Source organism: Leopardus geoffroyi, chromosome C2, assembly GCF_018350155.1.
Source record: "Leopardus geoffroyi isolate Oge1 chromosome C2, O.geoffroyi_Oge1_pat1.0, whole genome shotgun sequence".
NCBI classification, from domain to species: domain Eukaryota; kingdom Metazoa; phylum Chordata; class Mammalia; order Carnivora; family Felidae; genus Leopardus; species Leopardus geoffroyi.
Window position 1 is genome coordinate 70646403 of NC_059333.1, and position 17523 is coordinate 70663925.

The 17523-nt window shown below is 44.8% G+C and overlaps 1 protein-coding gene across 2 annotated transcripts in view; it reads right to left on the reverse strand.

The window, feature by feature from the left end:
* The window catches only part of HEG1 (heart development protein with EGF like domains 1), a 90133-nt gene that overhangs the window by 13184 nt on the left and 59426 nt on the right, over positions 1–17523 (reverse strand). For both annotated transcript variants that reach the window (XM_045502352.1, XM_045502353.1), the window contains exons 13-15: positions 16507–16641; positions 11207–11249; positions 11036–11073 (exon numbers count right to left, since the gene is read on the reverse strand). In XM_045502352.1, coding sequence (XP_045358308.1) covers positions 11036–11073; positions 11207–11249; positions 16507–16641 — 216 coding nt within the window. The remainder of the gene's footprint in view (positions 1–11035; positions 11074–11206; positions 11250–16506; positions 16642–17523) is intronic.

Genomic DNA, 17523 nt, shown 5'->3' on the forward strand with positions numbered 1-17523 from the left:
GAGTCTGGAGCCTGCCTCAGATTCTGTGTCTCCCTCTCTCTACGCCCTACCCCTGCCAGCTCTCTGTCTCTCGCTCTCTCGTAAAAATAAATAAACATTTAAAAGAAAAAGTCTATTCAGTATTCGGATTGGTTTTTTGTTGTTTTGGAAATATAATTAAAATTGTGTTCCCAGGTTGTAAGGTGTAGGATGTTTAAAAAGGGCCAAATTGGGGCGCCTGGGTGGCGCAGTCGGTTAAGCATCCGACTTCAGCCAGGTCACGATCTCGCGGTCCGTGAGTTCGAGCCCCGCGTCGGGCTCTGGGCTGATGGCTCAGAGCCTGAAACCTGTTTCCGATTCTGTGTCTCCCTCTCTCTCTGCCCCTCCCCCGTTCATGCTCTGTCTCTCTCTGTCCCGAAAATAAATAAACGTTGAAAAAAAAAAATTTTAAAAAGGGCCAATAACCAGACTTTCTATAGTAGATTAAGACTGGAAACATGTTCTCTTGGTATTCAGGTAAAGTCAAAGTAATGTGCAGAGCTGACAGCAAGCAGACTGTGTGATAAAAGCAAACAGAAGCTATCCAACCACTTACCTATCATTTATTTAAATAAATAGCACAGAAACCTGATTATCTTGAAAAACCATCAGTATTAAGGCATATAGGAAGCAAAGGCAAACCACGGAATGAGCTAATCCTCTCCCACATCTCCTGACACCTGTATTCAAGTTTCACTTTCAACAAAATCTCTTGAATCTGTTGACTTTTCTTTGTCCCCACCAACACCACCCTAAACTGCCATCAACTTTTGACCAGGCAACGGCAACCACCTCCCAACTCACTTTCCGGTGCCCAGTCCTGCTCATTCATTTCAAAGAACAAGTCTGATCAAGCTGTTTCTCTGCTTTAAAATCCTACAGTGGCTTCCTTTGTTCCTAATGAAAGGCCGAAGTCTACTCCTGCTTCACCCTCCACACCAAGTTCAAATTTTCCCACTTCCAGCAAAACGAGCAGGCACTCATTTTAGAAGCCACCCTTGCAACTGGCTGCCAGTTGTGGCAGAGTCCTCCTTGGAACAAAAGTTTTGTCTAAAAAGAAACACAGATGGGGGTGCCGGGGTGGCTCAGTTGGTTAAGCGTCTGACTCTCGATTTAGGCTCAGGTCACGATCTCATGGTGAGATCGAGCCCTGCTTTTTGGGCTCTGCGCTGACAGTGTGGAGCTTGCTTTGGATTCTCTCTCTCCCTCTCTCTCTGGCCTTCTCCTGCTCACTCTCTCTCTCTCTCTCTCAAAATAAAGAAATAAATGTTAAGAAAGAAAGAAACAAACAAACACACACACACACAGATGGAGTAGACCAGTGCTTCTCAAACTATCTGCTGCCAAAGACCAGTTCTTCTTTGTTGGTGATTTTGGGTATTGTTTTCAAATAAAAAAATACAGCCTCATTGACAATTCCTGCCTTTCCCTACAGGCACCAATCATGAACTTCCCTTTCTCCATTTTTTAAGGAGTCCTGTGGACTGGTTGTATAAAATAAAATAAAACTTTCATGCTTGGATGTCACAGTCATATCGAATTAACATAAACGTTCCCAGGTGCTCCCTCTCCAGTTTCGTATTACTCCTGTCCTAGTCCAGGAACGGTCCACAGAGCACATTTTGAATAGCAAAGGTACAGACCAGCATTTCTCAAGCTTTCCTGTGCATCTGAGTCACCCAGAGGGCTTGTGGGAACACAGATGCCTGGTCCCCAGCCTGAGAGATTGAATTCTGTAGGTCTGGAGTACGGCCAAGAAGAGAGATGATCTCTGGCAAGATTCCGGGGCATGGTGGTGCTGCCAGACTGCACACCAGACGTGGGGTGGCACTGGCTTCAACTGCACAGTAGAGAAAAGAACACTGTACTGAAAGCAGAGGACCTCACACACATGAGCATAAATGGCTGGAAGGGGATCCACCAAAACATTCATAGAAGTTGGCGATCGATGCCTTGGGAAATCATGGCTAAACTTCTACTTCTTTCTTTGTGCTTTTCTATACTTCCCAAATGTTATTCACACAAACACACACACACACACACACACACACACACACACACTCACACACACACACACAACCTCCTCTTTTTTAAAGCATATGTTCAATGCTCTTTGGCAGTTAGGTCTTATTACCAGGAACTTGTAATGAGCTTATGGACAAGATAACCCATAATTTTTTCCCTCATATGTGCTATCAAGTGAGTTCATGAACTAAAACAGATCTTTTGAACTTAAGACTGACCTTGGATTTATGATGAGGCCACATAATGATGTACAAGAGCATGGGGTTTGAATAAACACCAAATATAACATTTACAGTTTTGTGGGTGTTCTGTTTATTTATTGCGGTGAGACAGAAGGCAATGAGTGCCGTCTTAGGCTTGTCCATCCTATCCTTTCTATTTGAAGAGATTCTCCAGAATGATGAACTTGGAATTCTTAGTTCTACTTTCTCCTTGACATTTGTTGGTATTTTACAGCCTATCTTTTCTTTATTCTTTTTGTAATTTGATCATAGGTTGATGCTGCAGTCGTTGTTGGGAGCCCATTGTGGGCTTGGTCTTTCCTATAAGCTACATCAGTAGCTCCTTGTTTATATGCTCATTTGGATGAAAACTACTACAGGACTGTTTAGGCAGCCCTTCTCTGGGAACGTTCACACCCCTCATGTGCAGGTTACACCGGGGGTGGTTAGAGTGGGTTACGTTTGTGTTTATAGCACCATCCCTGGCCACAGCTGACTGGTCCAGGAGTAAACACATGATCCAAGTGGATCAGTCAGTTCCTTCCCAGGATTTGCAATTTGGTGAAGAGAGAGAGAGAGGGAGAGAGACAGAGAGAGAGAGAGAGAGAGAGCGCACACACAAGCCTTCTCTTTAAAAATGGCTGAACGGTGACATGTACTTGAAGCTGCCTGCTGAGTCTATTTTCAGTCATGTTGTCTGGGAAGGAGGGAAAGCCTGCACATGGACACACACAGCAAAGAGTGAAGGTGAGAGATAAAGATGGAATCTTGTTAATGTGTAGTCTGAAAAGCAAGCCCCTAAGCTCCAGCTGCTGTGGTTCCCCACAATTCCCTGCTTCTTACTCCTTCTGACCCTGGAATTCCATGACACACCCCAGGATCCTTCCACTAAGCTGTCTTTTGTTGCTTAAGCTAGTGAGGCTGATTTACTCCAGAAGAACCTTAGCCAACTGTGATACTGTGATTTATAACAAGAAGTATATATTTGGTCTTACCCCTTCCTGACACAAAGTTTTTAAAACCCTTGGAATTTCCTAAGTGAAGAGAACAGAAAGGTGTCTTTTGTTATATTAAAGAGGTAACTTTTGGAAAGTGCCTGAGGATGGAGGGCTGGTTGCCAGGAGAATCAACCATGTGATTAGAGGGTTGGAATTTTCGGTTCCCGTCCCCTGACCTCCGGGGAGGGGAGAGGGGCTGGAGGTTGAATTCATCAATGGCCAATGACTTAGTCAATCATGCTGATGTAATGAAGCCTCCATATCAATCCAAAAAGACAGAGTTCACAGAGCTTCTGGGCAGATGAACATGCAGAGAGCTGGGGAGAGTGGCTCCCTGGGAGAGAACATAGAAAAACTCCCCAACCTTCCCTTGGGCCTTGCTCTGTGTGCCTCTTCCATCTGGCTGTTCATGACTTACATCCTTTTATAATAAACTGGTGATCTAGTGAGTACACTATTTGAGTTCTGTGAGCCACTCTAGCAAATTAATGCAACCCACGGAGGGTATTGTGGGAACACTGATCCACAGCTGGTTGGTCAGAAGTGTAGGTAACAGGCACTCAGACTTGCAGTTGGCATCTGATGAGGAAGGGGAGACGGTCTTATGGGATCGAGCCTTTAACATGTGGGATCTGATGCTGTCTCCAGGTAGATCATGTCAGAAGTGAGTTAAGTGCTTGGTGGCATGGAAAAAACACACACGTCACAAATAGTGTCAGAATTGAACCAACCAGTACACCTTCTTTTAAAACTCTTGAGTCCATTACAGACTTTTCTAGGTGGCCACATTGTTGTATTTAAAAATTCCTTCAGCTATCCCCATGTTCCCCCTCACTGAGCTCATTAGTAATGCATGGTTAAAATTTTGCCTTTTAAATCTTTCCATTCCTCTTGCCTTCAGAATCTCTGTTCACAGCATTCTTTTTCTTGTCTGTAGCTTGTAAAATGTGTCTTTCTCACATCTATAGGCTGTATGTGGCCACACCCAAGAGGAGATACAGAGCAATATTCCCCTCTCCCAAGCCCTGCTTCCTTTCTGTTCTGACACTGAGTGAGGTCAGTCAAGATTGCGTGAGATGTTGGCTTCAAGGAGAATGAAATTTCCAGATGACTTCTGGACAATTAATTATCTTTTTTCGTTCCTAAGCAGTTTAGTGCTGTCATCCTGGATGTTTGTTATGAGTAACTGACTCCTGCCAACACACAGCATTTCCACTGGTGTGAATCTTTTTAAAGCCTAGTGTAATAATACAGTGAATGCACTACAAGATACTTTATACATTGGTCACCAGATGGTGGGATGGGTGGGAAGACCATGTAGATCTTTAAGTTGAATGTTCTGGTTTCACTGGAAGCAGAGAAAGAGGTTCATATGTGGGGAAAACAGGCTCTAAATCCTTGCTGGCCATGCTAGGAGGTTGGTGGGGAAGGAGTCTCTGCTGAAGGAACACAGGACCTTTGAACAGAAAGAATGCCCTACAAAAAGGCATGTTGTGAGGGGCACTTGGTGAGCTCAGTCTGTTAAGTGTCCAACTTTGGCTCAGGTCATGATCTCATGGCTCATGGGTTCGAGCCCCGCGTTGGGCTCTGTGCTGACAGCTCAGAGCCTGGGGCCTGCTTCTGATTCTGTGTCTCCCTCTCTCTCTGCCCCTCCCCCACTCACGCCCTGTCTTTCTCTCTCTCTCTCTCTCTCAAAAATAAATAAACATTAAAAAAAAATTAAAAAAAAATTTTTTTTTGATGTTTATTTATTTTTGAGACAGAAAGAGAGCATGAACGGGGGAGGGTCAGAGAGAGGGAGACACAGAATCCGAAACAGGCTCCAGGCTCTGAGCCATCAGCACAGAGCCCGACGCGGGGCTTGAACTCACGAACCGCAAGATCATGACCTGAGCCGAAGTCAGACGCTCAACCGACTGAGCCACCCAGGCGCCCCTAAAAAAAATTTTTTTAAGGCACGTTGTGAACATATAAGAGGGATGGGTAAAAACGTCTGCAGCCAGACAAAGGTAATCTAGGAAAATTATGCGAGTTCTATAATCGCAAAGTGACAAGAACCACAAAATAGAAAAATGGCTTAGAGGATGGGAATATAAAAAAAGACATTAAAGAGGTAGTAAGAGGGGAATGGTGTATCTGCAGAGTAGAATCATAGTTATCGAAAGTGACCTTATAAAATGATGTAAATGAAAACACTGCACAGCTTACTAGGCTTAAAAACAGGTTACAAAACAGTATATTCTGTTAGAAAGATGCACACATATGTACTTCTGGAAAGATACATAATACCAGTGCTTCTCAAACTTTAATATGTGTATAAATCTGCATATTAATCACATTGAGGGGTCTGGTTAAAATTCAGATTCTGATTCCATAGGTCTGGAGTGGAGAGGCCTGAAATTCTACATTTCCAACAAGCTCCTGGGGGAGGCTGGCACTGCAGGTCCTGTGAGCCATGCTTAGTAGCAAGGGTAGATGCCAGGGTATTGACAGTGCAGTTTAGTAGGTGATGAGAGTGGTTATTGTAGTTTCCTTCTTCCCTCAACTTCTATTTTCTAATTAACTTGAGTTAAAAAATGAAAATTAACGGGTATGTGTTATTTTATATTACGAAAAAACAAAATTAATTTATCTTAAAAAGAGAAAAGAGGTGAAGCAAACCAAGATGGCATGGGAGGAGCCCGTGTAAAATCCAAGCAAAGGAGGAAATGAGGGCACCTGAGAAAAGGTGGAGCAGAAGGGGAAGCAGGGGCATCTCTGTTGACAGTTTGTAAGATCATTCTGAGGCCAGTATAAGAGCTAGAAGGCAGAATTGTTAGGATCTGTGGTGTGAACAGGTGTCTGTTTATTGGACACGGAAGAAAATAAAAAGAAGTACAGTGACAGGTGCAGACTTGAGCTGAAGGGTGAATGCAGGGGGTGCAGGTGGCCCTACCAGGTGCTGCTGGGCCCGTGCTACCTCTGAGACGAACGGGGTTTGCAAGAAAGTCTTGTCCTGACCTCTCCAGCTTGAAGAATATTCTCTGTGAGGAGCAAGAAGTGGAATCTGCACATAACTCAGAAGCTAACAGAAACTTTCAGAAAGGCAGGTCATAGGTTATGCCTAAACCCAGAATGTAGTGGCGTGGGATGACTTTCAGAAACGTAGGAGTGAGGGAATCTCAAGACTTGGCTAAACAAAGCTGAGCTCTCCATCTCATTGAGCTTGGCTAGATCATGGGCCCCAAGAAGTCTGCATAGAGAAGCATTTCTTGCCTGCAAAGAATCCAGCCTAAACCCCAGCCCCAAGAAGGCACTCACTGTCATTGGTGGTGAGAGCAGAAGTGACAGCAGTGAGTGGTCAGAGTGCTGTTATTTGGCACAAAACATTGAGTGACGAGCCAGATTCCACAAGGTGCCATCACCACAAATGGGGATGAAATTCAGGTGTTCCCATTCCTTAACCAACACTGAGGGCCGACCTGAGATCTCAAACAAAGGGATAGGTGGGAGGTGCTATTTATTATCAGCCACTATTGACTGCTTTGCAACACTAAAATAGATATCAAAATCGTACAGTGATATTCACACACCATCAAGGAGTTAACAAGTCACTAACACAAGGTGGCTGGAAGCGGGTCATCCAGACAGAAGCCTGCCCTCTGCTGGACATAATGATAACAACTTGGATGAAAGCGGAAGGAAAAGAAGTCTCAGGATCAGAGAGAAATATCCTGGCTACTTCCAAGACCCCACAGACATAAGGGAGAGACACAGGAACTTACAGAACAATCAATGGATATACGGGTATATCATCTCCAGACCTGTATAGTCTTTAATGATCTCTGAAGAAAAAAATCACTGAATGCCACTCAGAACAATGCCCTACAGTTTACATCCCTTTCCCCAACCCTTTATGGGGCTTTCCCCTATATCCATTTTCCCTCCTTGGATCACTCTTCCACTCACTGAGAAATCAAAGCATTTTCTGGTAAAGCCTATTTAGGGAGCTGTTTGAGCAAACGGGGTTTGAAGTACTGGCTCCTGAGAGGCCTGTCAGGGCCAGGAGACGCCAGAAGGATGTGGCAGATGGCGTCTCCTACTTCCTGCTCCCTGGCTTAACCCCAGAGCCAGCCACATCTCCACACTCCTCACCTGCTTTCCTCATTCTCCCTTTGCCATCTGATGGGGTTCTATTCAAATAAGTTTCTTGCACATGTGATACAACTCTACTGTATCTTGAGCCTTCCTCCTTCCCTCAAATTATTCTAAAACCACCCTCTATGACATTATCTAAAGCTTCTCCTTTTCTAATACTTACAGTGTCTTAGAATAAGGTTTACAGGCTCGTGGTGCAATCGCCACTGTTAGCTCTAAACCATCTCTTCTAAAGAACTATATGTACTCTTTAGTTCTAGTATTCTAGCATTTGGTGAACACGTCTCAAATTATCGTAAATGTTTTGTCTGACTATTTAGCCTCCTCTTTCTACGCTGAAAGTTCTAGGCTTTCTTCTGTCTATTTTCGTGTGCAGGCTACTCCATTCTCTGATCAATTTAAGAGTGTTCTATGGCTTGGTTCTGGTTTTAAGTGAGGAGTGAGATTCACACTAGAAAGTGAACAAAGATAATTCTGCACCCCAGGCAGCCCCTGTAAAGCACAGATACCTTCCTGAACACAAGCATAAAGATCCTGAACCCAGTTGACAAAGCTCGTCTAAATAGCGATTTTTATAAAGGGACATATACTGCTATCCACAGTTTTACATAGGCCAACAAACCTCAGAAAAAACAAAAAACAAAGACAAAAAAAACAAAAACAAACCCAGAAAACAAAACAAAACAAAAAACCAAAACAAACAAAACCAAAAAAAAAAAAAAAAAAAAACCAAACCAAAACACAACAACAAAACAAAAAAACCCACAAAAAACAAAAAACAAAAAAACCCTGAAGCCCCCAGTTACGGAATGGATAGGTCACAGGAATAAAAGGTCCAGCATAGGGAATATAATCAATGGTATTGTAATAGTGATGGATGGTGACAGATGGTCGCTACACTTGTGGTGAGCACAGCATTATGTATAGACTTGTAGAATCGTTATGTTGTGCACCTGAGACATTGCGTGTTGACTGTACTTCAATTAAAAAACAAAAACAAAAAACTAAAGTCTACTTTTTTTTTTTTCCTGAAGATCTAATTGGCTTTATTAAGTGGTTCATGAGTCAGACAGCATCCAATCCCATGTAGGAAGTAGAGAGGAGTTCAGAAGCCCACTTTTTCAAGCACTGATATTTAAAAATAATTTTTACTATTTTATAATTTTTAAAAAGCATAATGTATGATAACTCCCTCCTCTTGTTAAACTGAGTACACCTGTGATACTGCGATATACTAAGAAATTTTTATTTGGTCTACACTCCTGGTTCTTAGCCTAAGAGCTTCTAAAACCCTTGGAATTTCTGGATGAAAGGGGTGAGAGTCACACCTTTTGTTATTCATTCGGAGCCTTCCTCAACCACACCTCGGTTTATGCTAATGAAGTAACCCTCCAAGGATGGGGCTGGTTGCTGGAGGAACTTAAATCCCACCTCCAACCTCCAATGGCCCATGACCAGTGATATCATTTATTGATACTACGTACTGGAACTCCCCCCAAAACCCTAAACAAGGAAGTTTTGAGAAATTCTGCGGTGGTGAACACTTAAAGGAGTGGGGAAGGTGGTGTGTCCAGGAGGGCATGGAAGCTTCCAGCACCTGCCCCTATACCTGCCTCTGCATCTCTTTGTTTGGCTGTTCCTGAGTTGCATCCTTTATAATAAACTGGTAACATTAAATAAGTTTCTTGCATACATGATACAACTCTACCGTACCTATAAATTCTGTAAGCTGTTCTAGCAAATTACTGAACCTGAGGAAGGGGTCGTGGGAACCTCTGATTTATAGTTGGCTGGTCAGAAGTCCCAGAGGCCTGGACTTGGGATTGGTGTCTGAAGTAGGGGCAGTCCTGGGACACAGAGACAGTGTCTGACACTAACTCTGGATAATGTCAGAATTGCTTGGTGTGAGGAAAACCCTGACACATTTAGTGTCAGAAGCTTTGTAAGTAAAAAACAGTTCATAATAACATGGAACACCATTTGGTGTGTGATGACTTGGGTCCATCATGATGAATATCTGTACTTAAGTGGTTTTACGGCATGATGGTGTCCTTAGGGATTACTAAATAAGATAGGGTTGTCTACCTCTCCATGGCCTCAGCTTACTACTTAAAACACACACACACACACACACACACACACACACACAACCCCAAATCACATTAATTCTGTGAACTCCTCCCTTTGTTCTATATGACTCTATACATCTTGGCTTTTAGCAATACTTCCCCAGTCTTTCTCTTAGGCTATTTACTGTAACCTCTTGCTAGTTTGCAGTCAGGATAAAGCCAATGCCCCCAAATCACCAGTAATCCTAGATGGATATGTAATTCTAAGTCTCTAGACTCTGGCCTTGAAAGTGGCTCCACGCTGGGCACACCAACATAGCTTTATGTCAGTTAAGTATTGAATTTGTTTTACTTTATTATTTTAGTTTATTTATTTATTTATGCTCAAAGAAAGTGCAATAATGAAACTTTCTAATAGAAAGCTTTATATGCAAAGAAAATACCAGTGAAGACATAAAATGTCAGGTATACTACTGGGGAACAGGAACTGGGCACTTTTACACATATTAAATAAGGTCATGTCTACTTTTGGTCTAATAAACTTCGACTGTTGGTATATTCATCTATAGAATGAGGGACAAAGCTATCCTAAAATAAAGTACTGAATGTTATTATTCCTATTGTATCACATATCCAGAATTTCCTTCAATCATTTCTCAGCTCTCCGGATCACAAAATGTCAGTGAAAGTGACCTTAAATAAGTCGCAACTGCTTTTCTCAAAGAACAGAACCCACCCTCCTTACTGAAGCCTGACCCGATTTTCTCGATCAACTGCTATCTTCTCTTGGACTCTTGCTTCCACCATGGATACTGATTAGAGTCGAAAGTCTCAGGCTGGCCATCAAACACCAGAACAGCATGGTCCCTTTTTCCTCTGCCAAACTAATCCTCCACTCTGCCTTCCTCTCCTTCTGTCCTCAGCCACATCACACACATGGTCCCTGGAACACCACCAGCCCAGGCTGCCCCAAGACCTTCAAGTTGTTCCCTCTGCCTGGATTCCTTCTCCTTCTCCTTCTGCCAGTTGAAGTCTCCCAAAATGTCTAATTCCATCCCCTCCAAGAAATACTGAGGAAGCTCTTCTATTCTCCTGGGCGTGCTCTGTCCTGCCTCCCACCTCGCTTTTTTTTTTTTTTTTTTAATTTTTTTAACGTTTATTTATTTTTGAGACAGAGAGAGACAGAGCATGAATGGGGGAGGGGCAGAGAGAGAGGGAGACACAGAATCGGAAGCAGGCTCCAGGCTCTGAGCCACCAGCCCAGAGCCCAACGTGGGGCTCGAACTCACGGACTACGAGATCGTGACCTGAGCTGAAGTTGGACGCTTAACCGACTGCGCCACCCAGGCGCCCCCTAGCTTCTTGTATTAACACTCCACCGTCAGGGCTGTTCAGGAATGTATTCATCTCCTCTGCCAGACCTGAAGCCCCTGGAGAGCCCTCCACTTTCCCCACACCTCCCAGCATAGGGGCTGAGAGGAACCAAGGGAAGGGGAAGACATACACCCTGTGCAGGACAACAACGTTGGCCCTGCCCACACGAAAATCCAGACCATTGCATACTCACGGTTTCCACAGTTGAGACCACCGAGCCCAAATGGGCAACTGCAAGTCAACAAAGAAAAAGAACAAGAATTACTTTCAAAAATCAAAAGAAGTAATGGGAGACAATCTACCCAAGTAACTTCTAAATAAGGCCTGTCACAAATGCATCAGAATATATGAGCACAGAGCCTACCTCATACAGGTTTCATTTTCAAGCCTATATCCATCTTCACATGCTGAAAGAGAAAAGGGAAATCCATGAATATGTCCCTTGACTTCCTTTGGCCCAAACTGACAGTTAGTAGACACCAGTCCCTTTAAGTCTCCAAGAATATTCTAGAACCAGAAGCCTACAAATAGCTTTAGAATTATCTAGTACCTGCCAACTCAACCTTTTATTTTACCACAGAATTTTCTTAACCTTTTAGTGGCTCTCACTTTCCCATCTATAAAAAAAGGGGATAATAACAGCAATAGTAGTATCTACCTTGTAGTTTCTTGGAAGGAATTAAATAAATAAAATAAGGCATGTGAATGGTTTAGCACAGTGCCTGGCACATAGTCATCACCAAATAAATGTTTGTAGTTATAATTATTATCCAACAAATGTAATTATTTTTGGAAGCTTTCTGTGGTCCCTGTGTTACATTCTTCCACATACACACAGACAAATGCTTTGGTTTCTTTAATGTAAGTCAAACCTTTAACCTGCTGCTGCCCTCACTGACCCCTTCCAAGAGGAAGTAGGAGCTGTGACATCCTCTGGGACATGATCAGGGTGGAGCTCACCCTACCGTCTGTGCAGGGGATTTTAGACGTATCTAGATGAGTGCTAATCAGCACATCATCCAAGAACATAACTTTGAACCCTCTGGTGCTGCTGTTCATGGACTGAAGGGCTGTGGCCCAGCCATTCCTGGGGATCAGCAGTTCCTGAATTTATTTGATCATGGAATACTACAATAAGCTGACAGAACAGCATGAGCTATAACGCATGCTTGGATGGAAGCAGACAATAAAAAATGGCCTCATAGTCAAATTCATTGCTGCAAGAAGTGATAGGAATTTGATTCATGAATAATGTACGATATACTGCATAAAAGATGACAGATAAGAAAAGGTACACAGCATAGAGCAGCAATCCCTGGACAGACAGCACACACGCTAATGGTAAGATGTGAGTGTCGGCAGCATGCACGGATCAGGGGATGCATGCCCTGTGGGCTGGGACAGGAGGTCTCTCACAGGCGTCCTGCATCCTCTGTTACGTGTAATAATTAGTGTGTAATAATATTAACTTACGTAGATGTGCCCAATGCTGTTCTTCCTTCTGTTTAATTTTTAATTTAATTTTTTATTTTTAGAGAGAGAGACTGTGTGAGCAGGGGAGAGGGGGCAGAGGGAGAGAGAGAAAGAATCTTAGGCAAGTTCCATGCTCAGTGCAGAGCTGGACACGGGGCTCGATCCCATGACCCTGGGATCATGACCTGAGCCGAAATCAAGAGTTGGATGTCAACCGACTGAGCCACCCAGGTGCCCGCTTCCTTCTGTTTTTAATGTTAGACGCTAAATGCTTCTAGCATCTATTTTGTTGTCCTAGATTATTGAGATACCACTAGAGTTTCATAGAATGGTTCAGAAAACACTGCTCTAAATAATCCGCAATTCTTCTATAGCAGATCATTAGAGTTGTCACCCTGAACTGTGCTGTTTTGGCTCCACAGAACCACTTTTCCTGAGCTCCATCCTCTTGTAGTAAGGGCTATTATAAGCAGCAGCCCTGGGAAGGCCCCCAGTATCTACTGCAGGATGTCACGGGCCACACTGCCACAACACCACACAGTAACCTCTTGATGAGGACGCCCCAAAGAAATTTCTCTTGGGCCTTGGGGCCTACAAAGATGGGGATGCTTCTGAACGACTGTACTTTGTTTTATGAACCCTGACTCTCTCTAAAACTGTATTTCTCTCTTTGCCTCAGTGTCCAGAAAGCTCAGAACTTGAACGAGTGGCCTACCTTTAGCAAACATGCAGGACTTCATAGCATATCTTTCTGCATATTCACTTTCCTCTAGCTTCAGCAAAGTAGTAGCTTTATTTCCACATCAACCTAATTTATCTTTTAAATTAAACCTTATTTAGTTTAAGTTTAGGCTTTTTAGTAGGTGCTTCCGATCTTTTTTGCAACAAAGTAGGGCATGATCATATTCCATTTAGGGGAGGAGGAACGAGCCCCTTCACCACATCTTGGGACACCTCTGAGTTCGCTGCTGGCCTTACTCAGGTGGGGCCTTCTTAAGGAACAAGCTGAGAACTCCTGCTTCCCTGGGCGCGGAAAGCACCATCCCTGGCAGTCTTCATGCTACAGTGGTTTGTGGGAGCTGGGAAGCCACTCCTGGGTACTCCACGGCTCTTTCTCCAGGGCAGCTCCACGGGGACCGCTGGCCTCCCTGTGATTCATCCCCATCCATCTCAGCACTGAGGCAGGCTGATGTCACAGCAGTCTGTTCTATTCTGAACACTTCTTCCCGGAAATGTTTTTACATCAAATCTACCCACCCAGCCCTCCTCTGCTGGGTGGGAGCTTTCCATCCTGTGGCTGTCATCCTGCCAGACGTAACGTCCATCTGTTGCCCAGGCTGTGAGCTGATGGGTTGGGCTGTTTTCACTCAGCCTCAGAAGTGGCCTGACTTCCTGGTGTAACGATATTTTTTCTTTACTTCGAATGGGCTCCTTTGGTCATTCACCAACAACAGAGTGCCACTGTGGGCCTGGTGCTGTTCTAGGGGTTCTTAGAAAGAAAGCTCCAGTGCGCCTTGGGACCCAGATCGTCATCTCCACACCCTAGTAGGACTGACCCGTGGAGCACTGGAGACAATGGAAATGTGGCAACTGCTAGTGTGTATGCCCAGATTGGGTTTCCCCTATTGACATGGAACATAAGCCAATTCAAGCCTCCTGGCCCTTGATAAAATAAGCAAGTGGTGGAGTCTTCAAGACTCTCTTGTTCCCAAGCTCTGCCATTTGTGTTCTATCATATTTGCTACCCTGTCATCCAGTTGTTAATTCAACAGACACTTGTTAAACCCCACAATGTGCTAAGCATATTCCAAACACAGTTCTGGCTCTCAAGGCACCTGCTGCCTGGTGAGAGAAAGAGGCCTGCATGGCAGAAGGAAGCTAAGACACCTATGGGAAGGACACCTACTTCAATTTTGTATGATGCTTTGAACGTATGGTAAAGACACTGTGAAGATATTTCATGGGAGACATTAAGAAGTGCATACGTATGTACAACAGAGAACAATAGAGTCCTGCTAATGTACAGATTTAGAAAACTCACCTACATACCTCTCTTCCCTATTTATCTGGGGACTGACCTTGGATGTGAAGTGACCAAAAGGGGACTTTTTTAAAGAAAAAAATGTGTTTATTTATTTTGAGAGAGATAGAGAGAGAGAGCACGAGTGGGGGAAAAGCAGAGAGAGGATCCCAGGCAGGCTCTGAGCTGTCAACACAGAGCCCAAAGCGGCTGGATCTCAGGAACTGGAAGATCATGACTGTAGCTGAAATTAAGTGTCAGTTGGACTGAGCCAGCCATGCTCCCCAGGGACTTATTTTAAATACCCCAGTGCTCCAGCACTAATGGCCAGAAGATGTCACTACAATCCATCAGAACCCGGCCAACGGGGCTGTGCCCAAGGAGCTGCCGAAGCCATTCATCAGAGGCTTTCATCTGACGGATGAAAATCTAAGCGACAAGGATACTGCAGAAACCGAGGCTTTGTGGGGCCTTGGCAAAAAGCCCGAAAGCTGACCAAGGTTTCTTTATGCTGCATCTTAGGTCATTACCTCATAAACATAAGGTTGCTGAAGCCTGTATCCCTGCATTTGGAAAGTCTCTGACAGCCTTGCTATTGCTAATGCTACTCTGTAAGCGACACGATTAAATTGCTGACTTGGAAACAAAGGCAAGTGGCTGGGGCCAGCGAGAAGCAGAGGTGGCAGGGCTGGCTGTCCTTGAGGCTGTGGGAAACTCCAGAGACTCCACACGCCGGTGCCACCACTCCCGTGCGCTCCACTTCTGCCCACTTTGCCTTCCCTCCTGCCAGCTACACAGCGCCCCAGCACATGGATTTTAGCAGAGGTCACCTTCCCACGTGCCGCGGGACTCAATGCCCCAGTTTCCAAGAAGGGCCAGGAACACATGGCATGAAACCAGGTAAGAGGGAACTAGGAAGCATCATCTCTTTGTATCACAGGGGCAGACGGACATGTGCTGGAAAGCACTGCAAGGCCGTCGTGCCTCGGGACTGCTGGCCGGCACACGGGGTCAGCCTCCCCTTCAAAGCCCACCGCAGGGCTTGCGTGTGGAGCAGAGGGGGTGCACTTTCAAAGCCAGTGTGTGTAAACCTAAGTCAGAGGGTCTGAAGCTCAGGACGACAGCACTGCCCCGAATGTATTTTTATCCTCTCCTGATGGAACGAGCCCTCTACTGGGAAGTCCTGATAGAAATAAATGACAAGGTCACCTTTCCCCAGTATGTGACTTTCACTCAGATTCCAGTACATCTGTCACCAGTGGGTGTTGGCCAAGCAGGAAAACTGTGTCATACACATTCTAATGTGGTACAACGCTTAAAGCCACATCATGGCCTTTATATTGCTAGTTTTCCTGGTGATTACAAATTCTAGCAGTCGTTTGTAAGTCAGGGACACAGTGCTCTGGACTTGAATTAATTTTACTTTAAAGTAGTATTCTTGCCATGCATTTACTGAGCATTTTAGTTCAAACTGAATGGATTTAAGTCTCACCTACAAGGCTAGCAGGATTAGGTTTCTGCCCTCACACCCTTCATGAAACCTTTAAAACTGGAACTCATTAATTCAGCCACATCCTGGGTAAAAAACAAGGGCAAATGCTGATGGCTTTCAAAGTACCTCCATATACATTGCTTTCTTCAATCCCCAGAATATCCAATGAAGCATCAGCATACCCATTTTGCAGAAGAGGAAACCAAGGCGCAGCAAAGCAAAGTGTCTTGCTCAAGATGATACATGATCCATGAGGCAGAGTCGGGCTCTGATTCTCTTGAGCCTCAGCAGTACTTTGTCTACTAGGCCACAGCTGCCTCTAAAAGAGACAGGCCCGACTCCATGCCTGTGTTTCCATTTTCAAAGATTAGCAGACAATAGAATAAAGCTTTGGGAATTAAAACAACAATTTTCCTAACTTCCTCTAAAAAAAAAAAAAAAAAGATACTGCCATAGGCATTCCATTCTCTCTTCTTTTCCTTTGAATTTGATTGGCCAGACCCGTTTGCGCAGGTCAGAGATAACGCTATTATTCTAAGGAGATAACGCATTCAATCCTGCTGTGAGCAAAATAACAAGAACTAGTTACCCCTAGTTTAGAACAGTCACACCTAGAGCAGAGAAAAACATCTTCCCTGTCCCTGCACGGGCCACAGAACCCTTGGGAACTTGCTGGTACCTCGGCAGGAGTGATCCATCTTGTTGAATTGGAAGTAGCCTGACTTGCACTGGCACAGGGCGACACCGTCCAGGTCAGTGCAGATGGAGGTCTCCTTGTCACATTCCGGAGTCTTCCGCTTGCACAAGCTGCCCGCTAAGATGAAAAAACAAGACAGTGAAACAAAACAAGACCTCCTCCACTGCAAACCTCAAGATACATCAACTTTCTATTTAAAGAGGCTCTGAGAACAGTTTCTGAAAAGTGCCTGGTACAAGTCTCCTTTCAGGGGCCCGCTTTTAGCTGCCTTGGCCACTCCTTCCCTGTGTCAGCCCCAAGCCTCTGTACTCCAGGTCACACCGCATGCTATGGGACAGAGGACCCAGACAGAAGAAACAGGGTGCTGTCTCCGACACCGGCAGCCACCGTAAATACGACCCTCGGTGCCGTGGTGTCTTCCGTGCCTGCGTCCTAACAGACTGCGGGGGAGAGCCAGCACTGAGCCAGGAAACATGATCGTGTCCTTCTTAGGAAGCCGTGAGGCTCAGACCTGTCTCAACGGAGGCAGCTCTGGGTCTGCTCTGTGTCTACATGACCTAACAGGAGGCTGTGCACTCCTCTGGCAGGACAGCTTGCTGCCCACAGACCTATTCCAAGGGTCGGTGTGGAGGACAATCTGCTGCCCCGGCACTGTGGTGTCATTATGTTTCCTGTGTCCCCACTACACTGGCCATTTCTTGGGGCTTACTCATCTCTGGGGCTTCAGCACCTTGCACAGGGATGGTCACACATAGTGCTCAATACATGCATGCTGAAGTGCTTCAGGTCACCAGTCACCAGGCCATCACCACAGGAGACAGAGCTGGGTAGAGGAATGTGCCTCTCTGGCTTGCTACCTCCTTCCCTTTAGGGCCTTATTTTCTACATGTGTATCTACTTGGCTTGTCCAGCTCTGGGCATGTGGGCCATGCTCATTTCATGGATGACAAAGAAGTATCTCCTTGTTGTCAAAAAGCACTCATTGTTGGGCATGTGGCC